This window comes from Cervus canadensis, chromosome 32, assembly GCF_019320065.1.
Source record: "Cervus canadensis isolate Bull #8, Minnesota chromosome 32, ASM1932006v1, whole genome shotgun sequence".
In the NCBI taxonomy this organism is placed as follows: Eukaryota; Metazoa; Chordata; class Mammalia; order Artiodactyla; family Cervidae; genus Cervus; species Cervus canadensis.
This window is the reverse complement of record NC_057417.1, coordinates 36,758,556-36,782,847: the sequence shown is the minus strand read 5'-3', so window position 1 is coordinate 36,782,847 and position 24,292 is coordinate 36,758,556. Positions and strand designations below refer to the sequence as shown.

Here is a 24,292-nt window from a genome sequence, read left to right as displayed (position 1 = left end):
GGCTGGATGGTGGTCAAGATGGTGGTCTTAAGTCTTACCTGACTAGATCTACAATGTTAGAACAAGATTCAAAGCTCTGTATCACAACTCATTTCAAATTTAGATTCTCAACTCACATTTTGGAAATATTTCTTTGAATTCAGGGCCAAAAGGAGAGCTATTTGGGCCATGATTTCCAAGTTGAACATCACGACCCTTGACTTAGACCCCGGTGGTTGGGGGCTGAGGGAATGGGAGGCAGGACTCTACTCGCCTGTGCCCTGGGAGGGACTATGCAGACCAGAGAAGGAACTTGAGCTCTCCCGCCGGTGGTCCTCTTCTCAGATGTCATTTCTACAGCGCTCAGGACCTTGCATGTCACCCCCTCAGTAAGGACCCCTGGAACCGGAGCAGAAACAGGGGAAGGACGGCGTGGTGGCCAAGTGCAAGCGTCGCTCGAAGCTGGAGGCCTCTTCTCATCACGGTGGGGCTGGCAGGCAGTGCTCTGCGCCGTGCCCCTGGCGGCCCCCAGAGCAGCCCCTCAGGTGGGCAAGGGCAGGCTGGTGCCGCGTCTGCCCAGGCCAGCCCAGCCCAGGGGGCCAGGGTGAGGAGTGGGCTGTGGACCCCCAGCCCAGCCCAGGGGACCAGGGTGAGGAGTGGGCAGGAGCTCTGGGACTGGCAGGCAGGAACGGGGGTGCGGTGGGGGTGGGGGTGGCTAGGACGGGGAGTGGATGGGAGACAAAGTGCTGCTTCAGGCCCGCTGCTGCCCCCGGCTCTGGCTGAGGGTCTTCCGCTGGCAGCCGAGCAGGAGGACCTGCGCAGCCCCGGCTGAGCCCAGCTGCCCCCACCCGCCCCCTCCAGCCGGCAGGACCATAGCCCCCGCCTCTCCGTGAGCAAACAATCAGAACCATGTCTTACAAAGAACAGACTCCAAAAATATATATAAATAAATAAAAACCTTAAACATTCTTACAGGGATCTTAAAGAACAGAATACATGTTAAAAACTTCAGTAATTTATATCAATTTTAAGCGGTACTTTATATACAATGGGGGGAAAAAAAAACACATGCATAGTCCAAATACAATGTTGAAAACAGCATTTTCATAACAAAAGACCCCGAACACGAAGTGTTAATACCATGTACATGAATTCAAGGACCACCCTTCTTTTTGTCTGTTGCACACAGTTTATTTAACAATATGATATAAGAAATGAGTTGGTGCTTTACCATTCTATACAGTGATTGGATCTTCTTGAATTTTCTTATTTATAGTAATTATAGCGCTTGCATGATTTACACGAGAATTGCTTTTCCTCATTTCAAGTTTCACATAGAAGAAAGAAAAGAATGCTTCTTCTCTATTAACATTAGCATGGTCTAAGAGAGTGATCATCCCTATTTTTTGTCTAAAACCAGTTTTATCAGAGAAACAAAGCAACAATTTCTACATCTGCAAGACAAGAGTTTGGCTTAAGCCAGTATGTATAGATAGACGTGTGTGTGGGTGTGTACGTGTGTGCACGCAGGAGCCAATCCCTAGCGTCCAGGATAATACTTGGAGACGCCCACAGAGTTCACTATAGAAAAAATCTTCCCGCAACGTCTGAAAGTTACCGGGATACATTATAAGCTTGCATTATTTCAGGAATCAGTTTCTGAATATTATTTTTTTTCTTCTCACTTTTAAACATAAATGTTTAAAGTCTTGAAAATACAAATAAAAAATATGAATATAATGAACTTGTTTTTCCCATTAAAAAAAGGCATGAGTCACCAGCAATGACGACAAAAGAATCCAAACAAAACCCCCCTCCCCCCAAAACAAAAAACAAAAACGAAAAAGCAAAAACAAAAAGAGAGAAGAGAGAGAGAGACCAGATATTTAAATCAACTGGTTTTTAACAAAAAAATATATTCTTTGTATTGTTTCTTTAAACAGCAATCTACCCTTCCATGGCTTGGAAGTAGCAGTTCCATCTAGGAATAAAAAGAGCCCAGATGCCTGGATTTCAGTACAAAAGGTCCAAGAACATGAAAGGGGGGAAAAAAAGTGATGCTCTCACAATGCTACAAACCCTCCACAAACTTTTCTAGGGTGTCTCCCGTGGTGTCGCCGACCAGGGACAGCTCACTGGACAGCGCACTCCGGTTGGGGGTGTTCAGCTGCGGGAGCATCGCACTCTGCTCGGGGTTCCCCAAGTGTCCCTGGTCTATGGAGCTGGCCATGGTGACCGCGAGTCCTGGGTGGGGGGAGCCAGTCTGGGGCGAGACGTGGTGCGGTGAAGGCTGGGGCTGTATCCGTGGCGACGGGCTGGAATGTGGAGGCTGGGACTGGGGCCGCGGAGACTGGACAGGGGCCGGAGACCGCACCTGGCTACTGAGGGACGTGGCCATCTGCTGGCCGGGGAGGTGCGAGGCCTGAGGCTGTCCTGAGAGCATGTGCTGCTGGGGGCTCATGGGGTTCGGCTGGCCCGGGGACCCCATCTGCTGCTTCATCTGCTGCTGCTGCAGAATCCGCTGCTGCAGGGCCTGCTGGATGTTGGGGGTGCTGTCTGCGCCCAGCCCGGGCTGCCCCATCTGGCCGAGCTGCCCCATCTGAGCCGCCATCGGGCCCATGGCGCTGCCCTGCATGGGGAGGTGCTGCTGCATCCGCTGCTGCGGCATGGCAGGGGGGTAGCCCGTGGGGCCCGGGGGCTGCTGGAACTGGCCGTGCCCCGCCATGCCCCCAGCCATGCCGGCGCCGCCCTGCTGCTGCTGCTGCTGCTGCTGCTGCTGCTGCAGGAGCTGCCTCCTCAGCATCTCCCGGTACTGCGGGTTCATGCTCGCCATGCTGGGGTTGTGGCCCGGGCTCATGATGTTCAGGGCCTGGCCCTGGGGGTTCAGGCCGCCCATGGCCTGCTGCTGCGGAGGCACGCCGGGCCGCGGCCCGCCGGCTTGCATGGCGTTCAGGTTCTGCAGGCCAGGCTGCTGGTGCAGGCCGGGCTGGGCCTGGAGGCCGGGCTGTGGCTGCAGGCCGGGCTGGCTGGCCACATACTTGGCTGTGCGCTGTTTGATGAAAGCTGCCATCAGCTGAGGGTTGGACTTGAGGATGTTGAGCACCTGCTGCTGCTGCTGCGGGGAGCTGGGCGACTTCAGGGTCCGCAGCAGGTCCTGGAGGGCGCCGGGTGAGATGCTCCGGGGCGGCTGCACGCCGGACATCCGCGGCCCGGCCACGGCCGGCTGGGCCTGCATGGACATCACGGGCCGGGGCATGCCCGGCATTGGTTGCTGCTGGGGGATGGGCGCCTGCTGCCACTGCCCGGCCGGCAGGGTGGGCACGACAGGCCCGCTGACCTGGCCGGGCCGGGGCACATTCAGGCCCACGGGGGCCATCTGGCTCACCGGGGTCACCATGCCCGTGCGCCCCGGGGGCATGCCGTTGTTGATGTTGACCCGGTACAGGTGCTGCTGCTGCTGGGCCTCCCGCTCGATCTGCCGGGCCGCCTCCACCGCTGCAGGGGGTGGCTGGGCGGGGGGCGGCGGGGCAGGCACCTGGCTGGTGGGCTTCCCGGTGGACACCGTCGTGGGTGGCTGAGTCCGGGCCACGCTGGGGAAGCCGGCTGGTGACATGCTCACGGGCGAGGGCTGGGGCTGGGCGGGGGGCTGCGGCGTCTGGGGCGTACTGGGCTGCTGCGTGGGGGTCCCGGGCGGCGCTGAGGTAGGGGAAGGCAGGCTCTGCTGAGGCACGTTGCGGGTGTTCATGGTGGCCATCCGCCGGCGCATGAGCTGGGCCTGCTGCAGGCGGTGCTGGATCTGCTGCTGGCGGAGCTTGTGTTTGATGTTGAGGCAGAAGGGCACGGGGCACTTGTTTTCTTGGCAGTGTTTGGCGTGGTAGCAGCAGAGAGCGATGAGCTGCTTGCACACCGGGCAGCCGCCGTTGGTCTTGCGCTTGCAGCCCTTGGTGTGCTGCACCACCCGCTTCATCTTCTGGCAGGACGGCAGCGAGCAATTGGCGTTGCGGCACTGGCAGGCATGCACCAGCGACTGGATGCAGCGCTGGATGCTCAGGCGCCGCGACTCCTGGGGGCTCTTGGACTGCGGCTCACCCTGGCTGCCGCCCTCGTCGTCCAGGCCCAGCCCCCACTTCACCATCTTGTGGGTGTGGCTCTTCGTGTTGTAGCAGTTGATGCAGAGGTCGTAGTCCTGTGGGCGAGGATGGGGGACGAGTCAGCACGCAGCCGCAACCAGCAGCCCCCGCACCCAGTCCCTCAAGAGGCCCAAAGATGCTGAACACGTCTGCTCCCCAGAGCCTCCCTCCCAGGAACACCTGCACCCCAGAAAGCTCCAGAGGCCATTGCCCCAGCCACTTTCTCTTCTGGCGGCCCCTATGCCCCTCTCAAGCTGCTGGCCCACGCCGTGGGGAACTCCCCGAGTGCCCCTGAGGTGTCCCCAGAGCTCTGCAGTGCAGCTCGGGGGCACTGGGCCTGAGGCCTCCACAAGAGGAAGGCTCCCGGCACCCTCAGCCTCCTGGCAAGGGCAGAGCTGGGGGCACCGCGAGTGTAACCAGGACCTGCTATGCTCTTCCGTCTGGGTCCCCACCCAGCGCGGGGAGGCCTGCGCGCGTCCGAGACACTGGGCTGGTGCTAATGAGATGGAGAGTAAAACAACACGGTGCCCTGTGAGCATCTCCCCACCCTGGAAAGGTCGGCACAAACACAGTCCCCCAGGGAAGCACACCGACTGCCCCCCACCATGAGGACGTGTGGCCTGGACTAGGCCCCAGGCCAAACCGTGAGGGGACCCCGGCAGGAACCCCCCCCTACATCCAGGCCTCTTGTGTGAACCCAAAACAATCTCAAAACCAATGGTGGACCAGTGCACCTGCTCCTTCTCGCCCTGGAGAGAGCTGGCTACGAGTCCCCTGCAGCACACGCGCAGCCCGGGAGCACTCACCTCACACACGGTGCAGTGCCAGCGCGTCTCCACGTGGTGCTTACACTCGTTGCAGGTGTAGACGAAGCGGTCCTGACCCTGGGTGTGCAGCTCCACCAGCATGCACAGCGTGGACCACTTGGAGCGCCGCAAGGAGGAGAACTCCCAGTGCTTGTCCCGGGCCAGCGTGAGGAAGGCATCCCGCCCGTCCATGAGGTCACAGCTGAGCAGGGGGTCGGGGTCAACGATGGGGGGCAGCGTGTTGATGACGGGCCCAGCATGGAGGTGGATCACAAAGAAGACCTGGGGGTGCAGGGAGGAGCCACATCAGCCCCACGAAGAGAAGGACCAAGCCCTCCTGCTGACGTCCCAGGGGCTGAGCTCGGCTGTGGCCAGCTCCCTGCTCGGTGCCCAGCCGCCCCGCCCTGCCAGCCCTCACCTCTTTGTGCTTCTCCATGGTGGCGTAGAGTTTCTGGGACAGGTCGTTGGACACATTGGGCATGCTGGGTTTCTTCTTGTTGGCGCGGCTGATGCTGCTCTTATTCTTGTTGGTTTTCTTGTTGTTCTTTTTCTTGGCGTTCTTGCTGTCGCCCTGGCTGCCCTGCAATAAGATGCATGGCTGTTGGCCCCACCCTGCCCCTTGCTCCACGCTCGGCAGGCGCCAGGGTGCCAGCTCCTGGCCGCGGGGGCTCCAGGGAGCCGGGCTGAGGCAGGTGACCGCCAAGCGGACTGCAACCCGCCTACTCACAGGCCACGAACACTGCTGCCTTCAGAGGTAAGTGCTGAGACAAAGTTGATGTGGGTGGTCGTGGGCCTGGGCTTGGTCAGGAGGACCCAATGGGCACGGTGGTGACCAGCGCAGCCTCCCAGCACCTCCAGCCCTAAATCACCCAATCTTGCAGGCCCAAGGGGTCTGCCTCCAGGAAGGCCCAGCAAAATTTTGGCAGGCTGAGGACGATAAGCACAGCCCCTTGGGGCCCACCTGTGACATGAGGGCTCATCACATCCTCACCCAGGCAGTCTCCATTCTGGAAGGGGCTGGGGAGGCTGTGTTCCAAAGAGGACACACCCTAAAGCCCACAAAGGTGGCCTGAGGCAGACTGCAGACATTACCCCCCAGCCCGGGGCTCCAGATGCAGCTCCTCAGGCAGCCCTAGGCCCTCCTGGGGCCCCAGGCCCGCACAGTCAGTAACCACCAGCCTCTTGAGATGAGCGGGTCCACATCCAGTTCATGATCGTCCCCTAGGCGTGCTCCCTGTCTGCCTCCCCTCAGAGAGACTGCAACACTGACTCAGTCTTGAGGCCCCAGACCTAGCAGGCGGCCTTCATCCAGAACTGTCCTCACGTGCCCTAAATTTAGGGTTGTTAGTCTTGAAATACATCCTACGCTTCTCACTGCTTGACCGCTTTGCGTCCAACTAAACCACCATCAGCTCTTTCTCGAGCATCTGAAACACAGCACACGTGCTCCTGGCTCGGACTCTGACACCTTCCTCTCCCTGCTGGAGGCCCTTCCCCTGGATCTCCTGGGCTCCTCTCCCCAGCCAGTCTCTGCTCACGTACCACCTCCCCAGACAAGGCCCCCTGAAAGCCCGCATCCACCTTCCCTGTGTCTGCGCAGACCTCCTCCTCCACCTCAGGGTGCACCACGCATGCGCCTGTTCTCCTGCTTCTCTCACTAGTTCCCACTGTAGCCCTCAGGGTGGTGCCTGTACATGGCAGGGGCTTGGAGTGACCCGAGCGAGGGCACAAACGCACAAGTGCCCAGTGGAGAGCAGGGGGCGGTTTATAAAAAAGCAAGTGAACGAGGCCTACAAGTAAGTCTCCTCCTTAAGTCAGTGTTAAAGCGAACGGACTCCTTCCTGACCATGACTCCCGTCTGCACCTCCGCCCGTCTCTCCCGGGCTCCCTGCAGGATGCCCTCCTCTCATCTTTCCATGTCTCAGCCCTGCCCATCCTGCCCAGAGAAGCCAGAGAAAGACCCCCTGTCCACCTAGGAGGGCATGCGTCTCCGTGGCTGGGCACCGTGGTTGGGCTGCGGCCCAGGCCCAGTCTGGCCCCACAGTGGGTGATCACGCGGTAAGGCTGTGTGGAAACACTACCGCGGATGAGGCAGGCCCCCCTGAGGACCCGGCTGTCGAAGCCCAGCCCCAGCGCGCGGCCCGGCGTTACCTCCGTGGTCTCACTGGCCGCAGTGCTCTCCTCCTTCTTCCTCTCCTCCTCCTCCTGCTCCAGCTCCTTAATGCTCTCCTCCAGCACGTTAGGCCAGAAGTCCCCCTCAAAGTAGGGCAGCTCCTTGGCGCTGGTAAGCCTGTCTTCAGTTGCTTGTTTCAAAATGTCCTAGAGAATGACCGAGTGCAGCGGTGAGACAAGGGGACCTGGGCGACATTCTGGGGAGGAGGGGGCTCTGGGCCACAATGCAGGGGAAGGACCATACGGCCTTAGAGGCCGTGTCGCCTCTGTTCTAAAGCTGCCGTCTGTGAGTCTCCACAAATGGCAGATAAGTTGCTTCTAAGTTTATGCCTTTAAAAATTTTTTAATTTTTGCTTTACATTTCTCCTAAAGTGGCTATTAACTCTAACCCATGTGAGCACAGAGAAAGACACATGAAGATGCCCTACCCCCTCCCCAGGCACGCAAACCTTGTAGTCATGGATGATGCGCTCGGCGAAGGCCTTGTCCAGCATCTTCTTATACCACTCCTGCAGGCGCTTCGGCTTGGGAATTTTCTGATCAGGGGGGTGACAGTGGAAGATGTAGTCATCTCCTTCACTTGGGGGACAGGCCCAGATGTGCCCTGTCACATACCTGCAGGACACACACAACTCAGATGGAAGCAGGGAGCAAAACCATCCCTGCCTTCCAGGAGCAACGGTGAGGCACAGGCACCAAAGCAAGGGCAGAAATAACTAAAAGGAAAACACAAGGAGATCAGCTGGGGACAGGGGCCTTGTGGGAGCGGGAGTCGGGGGTGAGAGCATTCTGAAACTTGTGGTGACACCTGCATCACCTGCTTAGGTTACTAGAAACCACTCAAGTGTACAAGTGAAATAGGTGAACTGTATGATACATAAAATACGCCCGAACAAAGTGTTAACAACAAACTGGAATGTGAGGACACGGAAGGCAGGGAAAGCCCCAGCCCCACGTGGCCCAAGACGACGTCAGGAAGGGCTGTGTCTAAGGACACCAAAGTAAAAACACAGAAAACCTCAAAAAAAAAAAACAAAAAAAACTTTTGTTATTTCACAAAATAAATGCCACAGTGAAAATTAAAAACAGAGTTTTATTAGTTCTGGATAATCTGAATTCAACTCACCCCAATTTCTTCACATACTCTAAATATCCAATAAGGATCTCATGGTAAACAGCTGTTCGGAGGCATCGGGGTCGGAAGAAATGAATACTGTCCAGATAAGATATGTACACACGCCTGGGGGGTGGGGGCAGGCAGGGAGAAATTAATTGGAAGTTCAGGTTATCTCCCAAAGGTGAAACCAAACACCAGCATCCAAAGAACGCTCTAGAAATAAACTGCTCTGATAGCATCTACACTGGCCACAAACAAGATGCGAGAAAATTACTACCACCAATCTCTGCTACCAATCGACAGAATGGAATCCATCTCGCCTCTGAACTAGGCAGCAACATCATCCCTCACCATGAGAACGACAGGGAGAGACCGGGGCCACTAGGAAAAGCCACTTCCGATTCCCATCCACCCAGATTCCTGACTGAACAGGAAGTAACTCTTGGCAGAGCTGAGAGGTTTTCACAGGTCCATCAGTGAGCACTCAGGCCTGGGCAGCAGTCCCCACCCCTTTGCCATACGTTTACCTGCCCCAGGTGAGACGGGGGCCACAGCAAGATCAGGGTCAGAACCCATGTACTCAACACAGGAGTCATCAAAACCCTCGCCTTCTCACTGGCTTCGGGGACAACCAAACTAACTTGTTTGGTTGCTGAAGCAGCCCTCCAGGATGTTTAGGGCCCTGGTCACTGGCACAGCACAGGCGCACACGCACCGCAAAGGGGCTGAGGGTTACCTTGTGTTTGGCGGGGGGCAGTCAGAGCCGTACTCCTGGACATGCATCCCAAAGAAGCACACGTCCACTCCGTCAATCTCCTCAAAGGCAAACAGTGCTTTGGTTCGGTACGGGAAAGACTCCGACATCTCCCCAGAATCCACAAACCTGGAACAAAGAGCCTTCTGTTTGCACGCATCACCATCTACACAGACTAGACTTGCTGTTCTGACCCGTGTGGTGTAGGCGAACTGCAGGTGGGATCACCCCTTTGGACCACTGGCCCGGGCAGTTCAGAGCTGCAACCCCACTCTCTGTGACAGCCTCACTCGGACAGGAATTCCACCTCCCCTGAAGAGTGTGGGACGCTAAGAGAAGGGTAGCTACATGCTAATTGATGCAAAGCTCTCAAATTATGCTTGCCAGACTCTAAAGCCTTGCCAGAAAGCAGGGCTCTGGTGAACCAGGCAGGGTGCCCACTGGGACAACGTCTGCACACGCACCGTGACTTCATCCCGGGCTTGACCTCCACCGTCTTGTCTGAGCTGGCCACCACGCGGACAAACACCTCCCCGGCTTCAGGGTGATTCTGTCGCCGCAGAAACTTGTTGACGCGGTCTTCCAGGTGGTTTCCCAGCCGTGTGGTCTGCAGTCCTGCAAGGTCCAGACGAGGCAGTGAGAGGGCATGGGAAGTGCTGAGGCTGCAGGATCCACGTTTTCTTTTCAGGGTAGTCTGATATTTTAAGGACTGACATTCTCCAAATACAGAAGAGATCTAACGAGATCCTATCAGGTGAGCATTTTACAAGAGAAAGGTGAACCCTGGAATCTTAGGCATTCCACACACTGGAAACTGCTATCAATCGCCCCAAATTTCCATCTTTTTCCAACTCTAAGGGGCAGAAGAGCCACAAAGGTGGACCCAAATCTGAAAGAAGACGGGCTCTGGGGTTAAGCAGAGGAGCAGGCATGAGGGGGCTACGCACGGTCCACCTGCCTCCTGCCCCACGTGCCCAGGTCCTGGTGACACTGGGCTCTGCCCTGGCTGTGCCCATGTGGCTGCTCGGGGTCTCGGCTGTGCCCTGAGGCTGGTTCCCACTCTGGAAGAACTCTTAACAGAAACGGGAAGCCTGACGCTGCTCTCCCTGGAAGGCAGGCTGGCACGAATGCCCCTTCCTGCCCAGCTCCGAGGGGCGTCCTGCTGCTGAACCTAAGACGACTGAGCCAGTCCAGCCCTGAGAGGGCTCCAAACCTGGGCAGCAGGAGCCGCTGCCCCAGGATGCAGACTGGCCAGGCCGCTTTCCTGGTGGGCTCCGTCCCCCATTCCTTCTGCACCCTCCCTCTCCCAGGAGCAGTCCCTGTGACAGGAGTTACACAGCATGTAACTGCACATACAGTTCACGGCAGAAAAAAACTGTGCATGTGAAGAAAAAAAAGCTAGAAGGGAAAGCTGCAAAAAGGTTGACAGTGACTGTAAGATGGCTTGAGTTTATATTTATAATTATATGGCTTGACTCCTTACTGAGGTTAAGAAATATCTGCAAAATTTAGACTTTCTAAGTTCAGTCTCTGTAATAAACACACCAATGGTGGAGTTTTTTGGGTATATAACTTGTATCTCAATGAAAATGATTTAAAGAAAAAAAAATTAACAATGGCAATGAAATAAAAACCCCATTAAAAAGTATAAACTTCTATACCCCCACTCCCGTGACCGCCCATGGCTTCTCGACCATCCTGAGAAACACAGAATTAGGCGCAAAGGGCTCACAACCACCTCATCTATCTTTGTGAAGACCCTGAAGAAAAACCCCCTCGTTCTCACCCCCAAGTGCTCCCATGCACGTGGCTGCTGAGCAGGTTTTGTTCCCTCAGGAGGTGGCTTCCAGTCCAGGAAGGGAGGACAGCTGAGACGGCCACCCAGCCCTGCCGCAGGGACCATCCCCCTTCCCTCATGAAATTGCGGCTACATGCACCATGACTTCTGGACAATGCACAGGAGTAAATCCCCAAATATTCCTGTGGGAGACGTGGGTCAAAGTGGAACTGCGGAGTCTGAAAATGGACATTTTAAACTGTACCCCATCATGCACATGCCTGTCTGTGGCGCATGATGGAGGCCTCATATTTCCTTTTATGTGATCAAACTCTTCAGCCTGTGCTTTCTGACCTCTGGGTTGCATCTTTCTTAGGAAGAACTTCCATAACCAAACAGTAAGAACACTCTGACGCTGACCTCCAAAGCACCTGGAGTCGTTACTTTGTGCACTTTTAACCAGCCTAGTGAAGGAAGGTGGGGAGGAGGTTTTGGTCAGTTGCGAACATCACTGGCTGACCAGCAGCTGGAAGGTATTTTCAATTCAGTCGTCCCACTGCATCCATGGGGGACTGACAGGTGCCGGGAGTCCCACAGACACCAAAACCCAAAGGCACTCAAGTTCCTTACATAAAATGGGGTGGGAAAAACGGCCCCCTGCGCCCCTGTACCAAGTCAATGCAGACACCCAGGAGGCAACTTCTCTCTTGTGACTGACAGTTGCTTGCAGAGACGACGCTAATTCATGCTCAAAACCAAGGGGAGACATGGCACTTCTAAGGTCCTTTTCTGTAAGTTAATGTTCTACACCTTTAAAGGTCCACATACTCGCCACCATGCTCTGGACTCTAGGGCGGGGGTGGGGGCTGGGCCAGCTCTCAGGTTCTCCGGTCCCGCCTCACCCCTCCAGCTCTCTATCTTCAGGCTGCAACGGCTCTTCTATTGAAAACTATCTCTCCTGGCAATTTCTGTTTTGGTCAGTGAGACTCTGGCGTAGGAAAGTGATTCTAAGTTGCTGACTACTTTAGTGACATCACTCAGAATGAATCCTTTAAAGCAGGGGTCCTCACCCGCACCCCCTGGCCAGGACATCTGGTAACGTATGGAGACATTTCTGACGGCCACTGTTCATGGCGGGGTGGGGGAAGCAGTGGCAGAGTGTTACTGGCATTTAGGGGGCAGCTGCTGCTGAATCCACCTGCAATGCAGGAGACCCGGGTTCAATTCCTGGGTCAGGAAGATCCTCTGGAGAAGGGAATGGCTATCCACTCTGGTATTCTTAACTGGAGAATCCCATGGAGAGAACCCCGGTGGGCTACGGTTCATGGGGTTGCAAAGAGTCGGAGAGACTGAGGGACTCAGCACACTGCTACTAAAATTCTACAAAGGCGAGCCCCACAACAAAGATTTTTCTGGCCCTAATGTCAGTACAGAAACCCTGGTCTAAAGAAAACTATTAGAATAGCTGGTGACTTCATCAATATTTCAAAAGGCTTGACAAGAGTTTAAATGACAGGATAACTGGACTTTGGTAATGACACAGTCTGAACTTGAGTCAACACCAATCTGGAGAGCTTCTGAGGGGCTTCCTCCCTGCCTGCCACCCCTCTCTCCAGCCCACTGAACCCCACAACATCCCGTCTCTCTTCTACTCTCATCAGCCCGGCGCTGGCCGAGGACCCCAGCAGTGTGCTAGCTGCCGGTCCTGCTGGGGAGAGAAGTGAGAGCGGCCAGGAGCCTGAGGGAGGGCTGAGCTCTGAAGGCACTGCTGCAGGGGCTTTTCTTCCTTCCCTTTTAAAATTAACTACTTGTTTTTAGTTGCACTGGGCCTCCGTTGCTGCATGCAGGCTTCCTCTAGCTGTGCTGTGTGGTAGTCACTCTTGAGTTGAGGTGTGAGAGCTTCTCATGTTGCAGAGCACGGGCTCTAGGGTGTGCGGGCTTCAGCAGCTGCAGCACTTGGGCTCAGTAACTGGCTCCCAGGTTCCAGAGTGCAAGCTCAGCAGTGACACCCGGGCTTAGGTGCCCCAAGGTGTGTGGGATTTTCCCAGACCAGGGAGTGAACCCATGGTCCCTGCACTGGCAGGTGGATTCTTATCCACTGGGCCACCAGGAAGTCCTTTAGGGGCTCTTCTTTTTCAGGTTTGCTACAGACTCAGCAGAAAGATGGTTGGGAATGTCAAGCTACAGAAGGTGGCCCCAGCACTTGAGAGTCAAGCTGACAAAGATGACACGCCATACACTTATGAACCGTTTACTCCTGTAGCAACAGGGTGCTCCACGCAGACACCCACGCAGCCCTTGGACAGACTAGGCTCCGGGCGGTCCTGGCGATGCTGGCTGATTTCCAAGGGTCCCAGAGGGTCACTCTTCACAACAGTGGGGCCCACACCTACCAATGGGCACATGTACCCAGGGCTGAGTGTGCCCGTCACCAAAGGATGTGTGTGCGTGCATTACTTCCAAGTTTCCTGAGAAGGATCTGATGACATTTTCTCAGAATTCACAAAGTTTACTATATAATTAAGTTTCTAAACTTTCATCTAAAACACAGTTTGATCATGAAGCTGACTTTCACATAAAGATTAAGCTAAATGACTCTCTTTAAGGGTAAGATAAGAAAAATACAAGTATTAGAAAACAAAGCCACAGAAAAGACCGGAGACAAGCAAGCCCTGAAGCCGTGTGTTAGAGGGACCAAAGGAAGACTGGGAAGATGTACACGTTTCTAAAATGTACAGACCATGAAACAAAGACCCTTCCACGACTTACTCTTAGCACTGAATTTGTTTTCTTTTCGAGTTCTGCCCGTTTTCTTCAAGCAGTTGTCACATACAAAGCTGCAAAAAAATAATGGGTGTGATCAGATTATATAAAACAGTATATGTTGCCAAACTAGTGAAATGCAGCATTAAAATACTTTGCTGGCAATTTACATCACATCATTACACAAAAGTGAAGAGGCAGACTGCTTTGATTCTACAATTCCTAAAGCGGGCAAACACTTAAGACTTAAATTTAGAACCAACTGCCATCCCTCTAATTGCTGGATCCTTGCTGACGACGACGAGAGGCACGGCAGCCGCCAGTGCCCTCCCCTCTACTCTCTGCAAGCTGCTCTCCCTTTCCTGGAGTCTCAGGAAATGACCGGGAAGTTACTCACCCTGAAGGCCAGATGATGTCGTAGTGGAGAACACAAATCTGATGCATCTTCCGGCCACACTCCTTGCAGTCAACGAAACTAGAAGACAAAGAAGCGCCCTGTCACACACGGAACCGCACAGCGGAGCCTGAGTGCTGCGCGCACACCTTGTCCGCACGAGGACTTCAAGACTCCTCGGCACTCACGTGTCTCGTGACTAACTCGGCCATATTTGAAACATGCCTCAGTAGGATGTGTTCTACAGGAAAAGCTGACTTTCTCCCCTTCTTTGCACCAATGCCTCATTCCTCTCTTCCCCTCATCTCTTTTGCAACCAGAAATGAAAATTTACTTCTAAAAACTGCTATGACAAAGGCCTATCTTACAGGTCACATTTTCAAGACCAGTGCTTGCTCCAGACGACTAAAAATGCCTAAACGGACTTCAACAGCAGAAAACAATACTGTCAGTGTTACAAGCTCTTGTTCTTCGCCTCACACAGGAAACGTCTGCTCTGAGTCAGTCACCAGGGTGGGAAATGATGGCCTTTGTTCAAGGAAACACTGCAGAGGTCGGGATTCACCTCATCACCAGCCCTCCTCACGCTTCCGCCATGGCTCACCCGGACCCTATCACCTCACCTAGGAATCTTCATCGCCAAACACGCTTAAAGGTCAAAGCCTATTTTTTTCAGCCATGCCCTTAAGGCTGCCACAACTTAAACCCTGTGGAAGGCTGAACGGGCTAGAGAGCACCAGACTTCTGCAGGCTGTCTGGGTCCTGGCTCCTCCTCTCAGCCTCGGTGCTGGGCCCTGAACCTGAGGCACGCTCTCACACCACCGCTTGCTTCCCGGCCCTGACCCTCCCCTTTCCTCCTGCTGAGAACGAGCCTTTGACCACAGATCGAGCCTAACCCAGCTTCTCTGTCCCTGCTCTGCTGAAGGAAAACTGGACACACACAGGCAAAGTGGGCAGCATGGCAGTGGCCTTGTCCGCTGTCCTCGAGTGCTCTCTCCCAGGCCGCCCTCCTCCTACTCTATGTGGTCCTTTAAAACCTCTGCAGCCACACCAAGTCAGACGCCAGGGAACCCAGCACCCCTGCCTCCTGGTGCTGGGGGCCCCACCCGCGCTCCCCGCCTGCCCCCAGGCGAGCTCACTGCACTGCTGCTGATGCCCCCGGGCCCTTCACCGCTGTGTGTCCAATGTCTGCCCTCCCCACCCCCTGCCCCTTCCAGGTGAGCGCCACCTTCTCCAGGATGCCACTCTGCCTGGGCCAGGGCCCTTCCCTCTGGACCACCTTACTGCCTCCTGCTGCCTGTGCTACCATCCGTCTGTCTGTCCTACTAGAAGACACATGGCTGCAGGCCAGGCCCCCTTTATTCAGCTGTGTCTTCCCCACTGCCTGGCACCTGCTACCTCAACATAGAGTATCCTGCAATTGGAAAGTTAATATAGAAACCAGTACAACATTGGAAATCAACTATACTCCAGTATAAAGTAAACATTTTCCACAAAGAGATGGGAAGCCAGCTCTTCACGCATCAGGTGCTCTGCTAACTGTTCATCACGCCCTCTCTCACTGCCCCCCGCCCCCCGCCCCGCAATCCCCCCACCAGCACAGCTGCCAAGAGAGACTGAGGCAGCTCTGATACAGAGTGAAATCTGCGTTCTCCGCTGGAAGCTGAGCCCAGGGAGGGGAGGACCTGCTTCTCAGCTCCAGATGCGCCACAGCCACGTTTATCAAACACCAGCAGGGCCGCAGCTCTGCTCACCAAGCGGCCCTGGGCAGGCACTCACCACAGGGACAGACCAAGACGGGCGTCTCCACACACGGGGTGCCCTCAGGACTTGGCTTTGGGGGCCTGGGAGGTGCCACAGCACAGAAGGAGCCCTGAGGCCTCTTCAAGGGGTTATTACAAAGCAAACTTGACAAACTGAGTGTTCTCACTGATCGCTGAGGGCAAGGAAACCGAACAACCTCTGAAAACATACCACACCAAAGATGGTGGCAAACACAAGAGGGTTGGCCAAAAAGTTGTCTTGGATTTTTCTGTAACATCATATGGAGAAACTGAACAAACTTTTGGCCAATCCAACACAACACTGGGCTTCCCATTATTTATTATTTACAATTGGTTTCTAAGAGTTCCTCTAAAAATTCCCTTTAAGTGATACTAGGACCCCTTCACCAAATACTATCTTTGGTCTCTAACGATTCATACTAAACAGCTTCTTAAAGACAATGATGACCAAGTTATTACAGAGGTTCTAACAGAACCAAAACATCCACCTGCTCTTCTCACTGGTAAAATTCAGCAGCTGGACAGCATGCTACAGACACACATCTTTTGCATGAGTTAAAAAAGAATCTACATTTGAAGTAAATCCACACAGAGAGTGCCATCCAGGGCAATATGTTTATTTCCAGTGTCTTCTACAGCAACCCAATCACATGGAGTAACTTTCCCGATCCGAAAGTTAAAACCTAAAAGTCAGAAAGAAATAGCTGTATACTCACGGTTCAGGATCTAAGGTATCATTTTTCTTCTTTTCAAACTGATCCTTTGAAATTGTCCTTATTTGGAAGGGGAAAGAGGAAAAATGTTAATTAACTAAATTTTATCTGTTGTGTATAAACTATAGGGTCTCTGGAACATTATCCTATAACTAGTTCTTCACATAAAAAGTAAATGATGGTCAGCAGAACTCTCAAGTGGATGCAATGATGGCATGAACATATAAAATTTAATTCCACAGAAAGCACCACCATTTATTTTTTTTGTCTTCCTTCAAATACTTCCTCAAAATCCTCATCAACACTTATTACAAGATTTAAGTAAAGTCAGTCAAAATATGGTGGGAAAATTATGTTCAGACTCAAACCTGCTAATTCCCAGTCAAATGTATATGGTGAATGGCTACTGAATCTGACCAAGACTGGTGTAACCAATTCTTCCAATTACAGTGTTCCTTCAGCATGTACTTGGGGATGTTTTACTTATTCTTTAAGGACTGAGTGTTTCATTTCTATCGTCCTTTTGTTGTGATCAGTGTACATGTGAATTACTTGATTCGCAGAATTATACAATCCAATTATTAATCACACAATTGGACCGAAGAATTAAGATGACAGGGGGTAGAAAAATTGACTAAGTAGAATTTCTGACATTTTGGTTTATATATCTTATGGGTGCCTATGGCCTGTTCTGCGTTTGGATAAAGTAAACTTGAGCTGCAGAGTAAATGTCACTGGAACAGCACTGGAAACTGCTTCAGTGGGAAGCCCTTCTTGCCTGTGGGGGCAGCTGCACTAGCAGACTTCTCTGGGTGGCAGGAATTAGGGCAAGAGTAGGGAGAAAAGAGAGAGGCACAATGCTGGCAGTCCTGGGTGGCTATGGTGGCTGGCAGGTCTTTAGGCCCCTCGATCATCCAATTTGAGGATCTGGTTCTGCTTTTTTTCTCACCACATTCTGGACATCTATCTACTCCATCAGAGGATAAGCATCAGGCAGGAAATGGTGAACTCAGGGAGGGAATGAATGAACTAACTCATGCCCGTCTGTGCTGGAGCTGTGAGCAGGTGTCCAGCCTCCAGCGAGGAAGCAGATATCTACATGTACTCGCTGGGGTCTCCCCAACTGACTTCTGTTACCTCTGCAACTTCAAGGACAGAGGCTTCAGGGGAAGATCAACTAAATGCTGGAGACGGGGTATGCACACAAGACTCCCTTTTGCTACTGCCAGTTCTGTGACTAGGATTATCTGGTTTCTTAGATATAAAGGAAAATTTACAATCCCCTCAAAGGGAAGTTGACAGCCACTGGGAAAAAGCAAGTGCTTTGGAAGAAGAGATACAGAGCAAGGGTACAAGAGGCCCGGGGACTCAACGGGGGCTATAGAATCAAGGTCCTGGGTGGAGGGAAGGACGTGGGCATGGCACTGCAATTCAGCCACACTGTTAAGTATGAATGTGGGTACAGTTACTATGAAAAATAGACAACAGAAAAGTCACAACGGCAGTGGTGCTTCCCTTTCAATCGTGGACAAGAGCAAAACAACAATCCAGGGTCACCCCCAAGAGAAATGACAGGACAGTACTTACGTCTGGGGTTGTGAAGGGTCGTCACCCAGGGTAACATTCTCCCCCTGGATCTCTGTGAAACACTTCTCACAGAAGTGATACCTGTCAGCAAGAAGGCCATACTTGGGTGAACTGGTCCATCATAACACACAGCCACCCAAGCAACGAAGCCACCAATCAGAGCAGGGCAGATCACCACGACGAAGGGGGGGCGTTGTTGGTTGATTGATGGGTCAGTGAGGACAATGAAAGGAACAGGGGCAGGTGGGGAAGGGCAGGATTAGAGAACAGGGGAGGGAACAAATAGCACAGACATAAAGGTAAGACGCAAACACCAAGACAACACAGAGCAGAAAGCCAAGGCAAAGCATTGATTAGCATTCGGTCTCATTGCATACATCCCAGGCCATCATCACTAACAACAGGCTTGTTCAGCTCCAAAATGCAAATGTTTTCAAGGAGTCAGTAATACTAGAATTGCAAGGAGCCTACATTTAGGAGTTTGGATTTTGTTCTTACTTAGAGAAAACCAAATGTAACTCCAGGGTTTGAGATGGAAAAAATTTACTTTGAACAAAACAGTCTGACAAAAGTCCTTAAAAAGCAATTTACACTGAAATAGTTTTATTTGTCAAAATGGGAAATTTATGCTTGACAGCAATTCATAGATTTTATTTCCAATATTAAGCCAGATCTTTAAAGGTATGAAAATGCTGAGCACCCAGAACTGGTTTTAATTTTCTCCTGTTATTTTTCTCATGTTACTCACTTAGTTAATTGAGTTACAATAGAAATGAAACCAAATCCATACTCTAGACAAACACTTAACAGAAATGCAATCGGGGTCAAAGACTTTCCAGCCATTTATCAGTAAGAATATACAGAGAACAAACTATGATATATTGTATAAGCAATACAATATATGTAAATCCATGAACAATCTTAAAATTCAATTCTATGCTTTGACTTTAAACTTTTTGGTACTGGAATCAATCATTCATCAATCTGAGATACTCAGTGATTGCTCTGACTTGGGAACAATCCAAGTTAAGCAAATTTAGAGTTAATCTTTAAAAGCACAATCTGCATTTGAGAAATTATCCATCACCCCAATTTCTTATAATATAGAGCCTGGGCTCAAGCTACCAAATAAGATTAGTTTAAATAAAAACTATTAAATGTTTGGAAAGGACACAAATGAGAAATCAACAAAAATGCAGGTGATGCTGCAAAAAAACAAGATGGGCACAGAGGAATACCGCAGAAGTAAACAAGCCGAATGAGGTGAACTGCACAAGCAAAAAGGATGAATGTATGGTAGCAACGGCAGCACAATAAAATGCGGTTTTAGTGCTCAAAACTACATCTACAGATGCCAAGAGGATTAGTGTTAAAGACACTGTGACGAGACTGGAGCGCCACACGGAACCACACAGGCAGGAGGAGATGTAGCAGCTTGCAGCTACACACACACACACACACACACACACACACACACGCACACAGCCACGCATGCGCACACGCACACACATGTGTAGCTACAAATGACTGAGGTTCAGGCCACTGCCTGGCCAGTGTGTCTCCATTATCACTAAAACAGATCCCCACAAGTTCTAATCCTAACCTTAACTAAACACATTGAGTGAGCATTGCTGTCTGCCATATTTCATTGACTAAACACATACAGTGAATTAAAAGTATAAAACTTTAGCATGCACGCATTTCAAGATTATCCAATTTTTCAGACTGTTGATGAATATGACAGATTCACTGTGTGTAGCAACTGGATTGATAAGAGTTTCCTGCTGGGACCAGTTTATTTAGAACTAATTCAATTAACAGAGTCTGCCAAGATTAAAAGCTGACCAGGAATAAATAGACTAACACTGCTGTTTTTTAAAAACTATGTATCCGTATCTCTTTCTCTGAATGAACTATAGTAATACTTTGGCTATTCACTATTTTGTAAATATTTTTACAGGGCCTTGAAATCATGTAATAAAAGGAATTTTCATGTGTCATAACTGGCAAGAAAGAATTAAAGTATAGATACTGTAAACCAATTAAGCAGCAATCAGAACAACATGCAAAAATGTTATCTCTTCAACGCTAAATTGTGTCCCTTTTAAAATGAATGAGTGTTCCAATTCATTATGAGCAAACATTTGGCCATAGCGGGCTAGCTCGAAGAGGACTATTGAACATATTTTGAAATGAAATTGCCATGATAAATTACACGTGAGTCTAAACGGTTTTAAAATCCTGGACAACTCACTGCTTTTATTCAAGCAGGACATGACACCTAGCAACATCTACAGAATAAGAATCATAAACCCATTATTTCCACCGGAGGAAACTGGCCCAGAACACAGCACTGGTGGCTGCAGAAACCTACGCTGTCTGCGTATAACTAACTCCCATCCCTAAGAACCTCAGGGTCAGAAACTGGAAGGGACAGAGTGCCTGTCCAAGAGCTAGGGCAGAGATGCTGGAGAATCAAACCTCCTCAGGTGAGTGGGAAGAGGATGGGGGAAGGGCCCGGGCCTCCCTGGAGCACCCTTCTGAGATGACAACAGCCCACAGAGGGGGCATAGCCACCCATCTGGTCCAGCAGGTGGGAACCACTTTGGGAATCAGCAGGTGGCAGATGTTAATGCCAGCCTGCCCCATCTTTATTCACCCTGGAAATACATAATGGTTCTTTCCAGCCACAAGAGCCTAGATGACCTTCTGCCTGACACAAAGGAAGCAGTTTGATGAATATGGAATTGTAAAGGAGAAACGCTTCACAGAATCTGATGACGATGCACATCTGGGTACCTAAAGTTGGCAAGTGTCACTGCATAGTTCGTCAGTAAGGGTAACTGAATGTATGGAGTAAATTTTCAAATGCAGATTGTTTTAAGCACCATATAAGTACACACAAATAACTGGGATAATAGATATCTATTCTCATCTATCAGTAATAACTAGAAAAATCTATAGAATGGTTTTCCCAACATGACTTACTTTCAAAATTTCTAAGTATGGAAACAAGTGAAAATGTAACCATACACTAGCTTATAAATTAGTTTCACTTGTTTAAACGGTTCATAGAATTTCCTATTCTAAGTGCCCAACAGTTTAGAACTATAAATGCCAAAACAATTATTCAAAAGAACACCACAGCGTTCTCTGAAACAGTCAAGGTTGAGAATAAAAATGGAAGCAGCTGAAATGCCCATCGCAGAACTAGACCACTGCTCTCAGACTCACAACACGGCGTCTCTTCCATTTCCATGTTCCAGGAAGCACACCTTGCGAGGTTCAGCTGAGCAGTATGCTCACCCTCTTACAATGTCTCATGTGTGAAAAAGAACTCCTTTATTTATGTTTCTACTCTTAAGGAAAATACATCACTTTTGTTCAGTAAAAACTAAATCCTACACAGAAATCTAATTGGACATTTCAGAACTTTCAGAAGAATCCTTCCATCAACACTGCCCTCTGAGGGGGCAGTAGTGGACGCTGATGCTATCTGTCCTACTGAACTACAACTTCTCTCCACTTAAATATGGCCAAAGTCTGTGCAACTCAGCAAAGGTGGGGGCCAAAGGACCCAGGAATAGTGAAGCCCGCAAGGAGAAGGCCCCGAACTGGAGAGACAGTGGTGAGCAATCTGCTGTCTGCTTTCCCTTCTAGACCCAAACTCTGCTGTGCACTTCATTAATGGGGGCATTTTTCACAGTTCACTTTAACCTATTTCCTTAAAATTTCGTAACTTTGCTTTGTTTGGCGCCTGTCAGTTCCCAAAGTGAGTTCCTCCTCGTGGTCTCATTGGAGACTGACAACTAAGGGTGTCAAGTGGAGGTGCTACTGTGCCCACACCATCAACAAGAAGGTTCTGGGCCACGCCAAAGGTCTTTGGGCGAAAACTGTAAGAGGGGCCAGAACTCCCAAAACAACACTTGCCACTGTGGAGAGACTCCACTACAAAGGCTATGATACCATTTCAAACTTCTAGTAGTAAAATGCTTCCAGGGATAGAAGAGAATGCTAAAGGAGAAATTAAATTCCAAATGTTGAAATATTTTCATCAGGACAGCTGTGTCAGCATCACTTCTGCTAGAGATGCCTGCTGGGGACTCCCATCTTTCCCTGGAACCAGCATCTCACTGGGATAAGTGAGCCAGACTAGGCTTAGAAATCTTGTCTTAAGATATTTTTAGGTCAACAGTTCTTTTTTTTTTTCCAATAGCATTTTGATGGGAGCTGTTAATTAACTTAAATATGGTTAGATTTTTAAAATTTTAACTTTTTTTTCCAGCTGTGCCATGCGGCTTGTAGGACCTCAGTTTCCTGACCAAGGATTGAACCTAGGCCACCACAGTGAAAGCCCTGAATCCTAACTACTGGACTGCCAGGGAATTCCCTACAAACTTTTTTAAAGAATAATTTAAAAAACGTAATTGGAAGAAAAATAACCGCAACACTCCAAATCATTCAGGCCTCTGCATGTACCTTTGAACAAATAAAAAGCCGTGTACTTATCTTCTTTGAAGTATTAGAACATATGCAATGACTACAAGCAAGTAAGATAAAAATAATCAAAACGTCAGACCCAAAAGCTGACATTTAATACCTGAACCTAAAGACAAAGAACAGGCATGAAGCTTCATCTTGGTCGCATAAAGAATTCAGCTGTCAGTTCATGAAGTGGAGGCAAGGTGACTGAATATGACCAAGAAATACTGCCCGTTTCAGGCAGGGCGCCCTCATGCTATGGATGCTGAGAGCCATGGATGCCCAGGAGCTTAATTCAAGACAAGCCCCCGAACCAGGAAGCCATATTTAGGTAAGGGGATCAACAACAAAAATTATTTTCATTCTCCTCCTACTTAAGACAAGAGATCTACTCTTTGGCCATCTCCACATTTCAAGAGACGAACCAAGATTTCTCAAGCATCCCTGTCACTTGCTAAGCCCTGAAAAGGCCACCTCCTGACAGGCAGTCATTCATAAACTCAATTCTTTAATGAATCAGCACGAACACAAGTCTTTCCATCAGCCTGTGCAGGTCAATTTAGCTAGGCAAATATTTACAGTCAGAATGGTAAAATACAATGCTTCAAGTTTATTAGTACCTTGAAAAAGGCCCATCAACCTTTATTAGAGTTAATTTCAACTCCAATTCTTTCTCATATGGTGACATTATGGCTTAACAAATGTTCCTAATCCAAAGAGTGCAGTAAGCAGCTTTGAGTTAAAATTTTATACTATACAAGCATGCTTTTAAGTTAGGAGACCCTGGGCCTAACTGAGTGACTGGGAAGCGAGAAGCAATGTAACTTCAGCTTATTTCACTGAAACTTCAGGAAAGAAACGATGTAACCAAGCTGCAATCAGATGAGCGTGCCTTGCCCTAAGACCTTCTTTTTGTCCCGTAATTCAGAAAACCGCTCAGTGCTTACCTATTCTGATAGCTGTAGTAGGCAGCATCTCGAGGAATTGTACACAGCTGCTTCCCATAGCAGCACAGAGTCTGTGGGGAAAACTCATACTGTGAAAACAAAGGAGAAAACGTTAAAAATAAATGCATTTACTGTCATGTAATGCTCTGTCTGATATGGAGAGCGAGATTTAGCTAGTAAATTAGTTGTAGTACACTGAGTAGTCTTTTGATGATTCTCATTAATTTTAAAGATACTTTTGGATAAAATGGGACAGAACTAGTGTCTAAGGGACATTTATCACAGATAGATGAATGGACACCAGGGCAGCCAGGAATGCCTGACCCATAAGCACTTCGACCTTCAGACAACCAACTGTTTCACAAAAGATTGGACTCCATCCGGGTCCTTCTCAATATACAGGTGTGGCCAAAGTATCGAGTCCATCACATCCCCATAACATCCGCTTTGGATGAATTAAAAAAAAGTTCCAACTGTACCTTGCGTCCACAGCAATATCCAAGGGACTGCATGACGGGGTCAATCTCCTGCTCAAAGACCTCTGCGAGCTTGCTACAGAACTTGTAGACCCGGGATGTCTTCCGATTGTAGAGCCAGGCATTGTTGAACATGAGCCAGACATCGTCCACATACTGCCAGGGCTCCTGGTACTGCCCTGTATCCAGCTTCCGCTTGATGGTGGAAAGGTCCATGGGATTCTTCACAATGTCAAAGTAATCCTGAAAGACAAAAGGGTCTCAGTCTAGGGGATCCCAAACCCCAAATGTAAGCCTTATTTGGCAGCTTTACCTTAAAACAGCAGAAAGTACCAGTGTAACCTAACAAGTGACCGAGAAGAGAGCAACTCCTGACCTTCCTCTGGTTTTACTCTAAGATGGTAGTTACTA

General features: G+C 50.5%; 1 protein-coding gene across 1 annotated transcript in view; it reads right to left on the bottom strand.

Moving 5' to 3' along the window:
- Positions 1–974: 974 nt before the first annotated feature.
- Positions 975–24,292, bottom strand: part of LOC122432734 (CREB binding protein) — a 118,663-nt gene continuing 95,345 nt past the window's right edge. Inside the window, exons 18-31 of the mRNA XM_043454782.1 lie at positions 23,885–24,124; positions 23,406–23,494; positions 17,977–18,057; positions 16,393–16,449; positions 13,896–13,973; positions 13,505–13,572; positions 9,423–9,573; positions 8,941–9,087; positions 8,214–8,327; positions 7,537–7,702; positions 7,067–7,234; positions 5,334–5,495; positions 4,916–5,197; positions 975–4,165 (exon numbers count right to left, since the gene is read on the bottom strand). Of these exons, the coding sequence (XP_043310717.1) occupies positions 2,051–4,165; positions 4,916–5,197; positions 5,334–5,495; positions 7,067–7,234; positions 7,537–7,702; positions 8,214–8,327; positions 8,941–9,087; positions 9,423–9,573; positions 13,505–13,572; positions 13,896–13,973; positions 16,393–16,449; positions 17,977–18,057; positions 23,406–23,494; positions 23,885–24,124 (3,918 nt within the window). The 3' untranslated portion in view covers positions 975–2,050. The remainder of the gene's footprint in view (positions 4,166–4,915; positions 5,198–5,333; positions 5,496–7,066; positions 7,235–7,536; positions 7,703–8,213; positions 8,328–8,940; positions 9,088–9,422; positions 9,574–13,504; positions 13,573–13,895; positions 13,974–16,392; positions 16,450–17,976; positions 18,058–23,405; positions 23,495–23,884; positions 24,125–24,292) is intronic.